Source organism: Portunus trituberculatus, chromosome 2 (genome assembly GCF_017591435.1).
Source record: "Portunus trituberculatus isolate SZX2019 chromosome 2, ASM1759143v1, whole genome shotgun sequence".
In the NCBI taxonomy this organism is placed as follows: Eukaryota; Metazoa; Arthropoda; class Malacostraca; order Decapoda; family Portunidae; genus Portunus; species Portunus trituberculatus.
Window position 1 is genome coordinate 8,963,803 of NC_059256.1, and position 2,500 is coordinate 8,966,302.

The 2,500-nt window shown below is 45.7% G+C and overlaps 1 protein-coding gene across 1 annotated transcript in view; it reads right to left on the reverse strand.

Annotated features, from left to right (window-relative positions):
* LOC123506705 (HEAT repeat-containing protein 1-like) overlaps positions 1–2,500 on the reverse strand; it is a 28,198-nt gene that overhangs the window by 16,353 nt on the left and 9,345 nt on the right. The window contains 6 exon segments of the mRNA XM_045258976.1: positions 251–553; positions 1,143–1,192; positions 1,195–1,295; positions 1,561–1,768; positions 1,771–1,813; positions 2,057–2,158. Of these exon segments, the coding sequence (XP_045114911.1) occupies positions 251–553; positions 1,143–1,192; positions 1,195–1,295; positions 1,561–1,768; positions 1,771–1,813; positions 2,057–2,158 (807 nt within the window).

The following is a 2,500-nucleotide window of genomic DNA, read 5'->3' on the forward strand; positions in this document are numbered from 1 at the left end:
GTTAGTAAATCTATGTGTGTCTCTGTGTGTCTCTCTCTCTCTCTCTCTCTCTCTCTCTCTCTCTCTCTCTCTCTCTCTCTCTCTCTCTCTCTCTCTCTCTCTCTCTCTCTCTCTCTCTCTCTCTCAACTTTCCTCACCATCTTAAACCTAACTTAACCTAACCACACAAAAAACACTCTCTCTCTCTCTCTCTCTCACTCACTCACTCACTCACTCTCTCTCTCTCTCTCTCTCTCTCTCTCTCTCTCACCTCCTCCAGCAGGACACTTTGCGGAGACACCATCTCTCCGTGAATAGACAAACAAGGGTGAGCAGAAGAGAGGGCCTTGCGGAACACACCCCACCCTGCCTCCGTTTCCAGCACCCCTGCCGCCTCTGTAGTGAACCTTTGGAGTATGTAGAGGAGGCAGAGGGAGGAGGAAGGATCTAGCCTCTTCTCCTCCTCCTCCTCCTCTTCCTCCTCCTCCTTCTTCCTTGATTTAACAGCAAACTTCTTCTTCTCAGTTTTTGCAAGTAAATCTTTTGCCAATGGGATTAAATTTAGCAAGATTGTCTGAAAGAGAGAGAAGGGGGTCATGTCATTAGGGGGGTCATGTCAAACACTTCAACACTTCATTTGTACTTTAAAAGGCTTTATTTAAATCAAGGCATGTTTTTTAAGGGTGTTTTTGTGGTTCTAGAGGCAGAGTGACATGATTTTTGCATTATTAACTGGAAAAACACCTTCCTAATGTCAAGAAAATGGTCCTAATGGTCTAATGGTACACAAATCTCAAGGTAAAAATGTGTCCCAGTACTGAAGGGGTCAAAATAGTGAAGACTGTGGCCATTAATCTTCATACACCGTTCCTAATGTCAAGAAAATGGTCCTAATGGTCTAATGGTACACAAATCTCAAGGTAACAATGTGTCCCAGTACTGAAGGGGTCAAAATAGTGAAGACTGTGGCCATTAATCTTCATACACCGTTCCTAATGTCAAGAAAATGGTCCTAATGGTCTAATGGTACACAAATCTCAAGGTAAAAATGTGTCCCAGTACTGAAGGGGTTAAAATAGTGAATACAGTTGGTAAGCCTGCTAAGACACGATTGCCAATTTCCGAATCTAAGGGTGCCAATCTTCAACAAAAATGGCACTAACCGGCTGAGTGGCACCAGAGAGGGTGTAGAGGAGTGCCGCCTTGATGTGTGGGGTGCCAGGCCTGCCACCACCAACCCCAGGAGTGACTGTGTGGCCTGCTGCTGTTGGCGCCCCTGACTGCCCTCTGTTGGCCTAACCACGGATGCCAACTGACTGTGTGTGTGAGAGAGAGAGAGAGAGAGAGAGAGAGAGAGAGAGAGAGAGAGAGAGAGTTATTTTTACGACTAAGCAAACAAAATAAGGATATATCACCACCACCACCACCACTACTACTACTACTACTACTACTACTACTACTACTACTACTACTACTACTACTACTACCACCACCACCACCACCACCACCACTACTACTACTACTACCACTACTACTACCACCACCACCACCACTACTACCACCACCACCACCACCACCAACCTTCCGTCTTCAATGACCTCCTCTGCCCTGTCGACCACCACCTTCACCACTGCCACCAGGCTCTCCACAGTGAGTGCACCCCCAGGAATGGCACTCAGGCACCCTAGGCACTCCACAGCCCCCCGCCTCACCCCCCCCTCGTGGCTGGTGAGTGCCGAGAGGAGGGAGGGCACCAGGGGGCTATCGGGGGCCAGGGTCCAGGACAGGGGGTGCCACGGGACAGCAGGGCCACTCCAAGCTTGAGGCACCAAATCTGAAAGGAAGAAATTTGGGACTAGAGAGAGAGAGAGAGAGAGAGAGAGAGAGAGAGAGAGAGAGAGAGAGAGAGAGAGAGAGAGAGAGAGAGAGAGAGAGAGAGAGAGAGAGAGAACAAAAGATATCTCAAATCAAACTAAATTCTTGAGAGAGAGAGAGAGAGAGAGAGAGAGAGAGAGAGAGAGAGAGAGAGAGAGAGAGAGAGAGAGAGAGAGAGAGAGAGAGAGAGAGAGAGACTGACCTGCATAGTGTCATCAATGAGGGTGGAGTAAGGGAGTGCCGCCTGCCACCCCCACACCAGTGCCAGGAAGTGCAGCTGTGCCCTGGGGTCTCCGAGGCACTCCTGGGGGGGAGGGATAAAAATACATGATAAAATAATGGAAATAACTCATACGGATTACAACAATTACATATAAATTAATACAGATTAGAATTACTTATCAATTACATACAAATTATATTAAAATCTTGAAACTGCCTTAAGATTCAAATAATTACATAAAAACCCATTAATTACATAGAAATCCCATAAATTACATAGGAACCCCACATAATTACATAATTACATACAAATTACATATTTTGAGCTAGAAAATTACAGAAAAAAACTTGAAGATCAGAATAATTATAGAAATCCCAAAATTACATAAAACCCATAAATTACACAAGAAAACCCAAAATTACA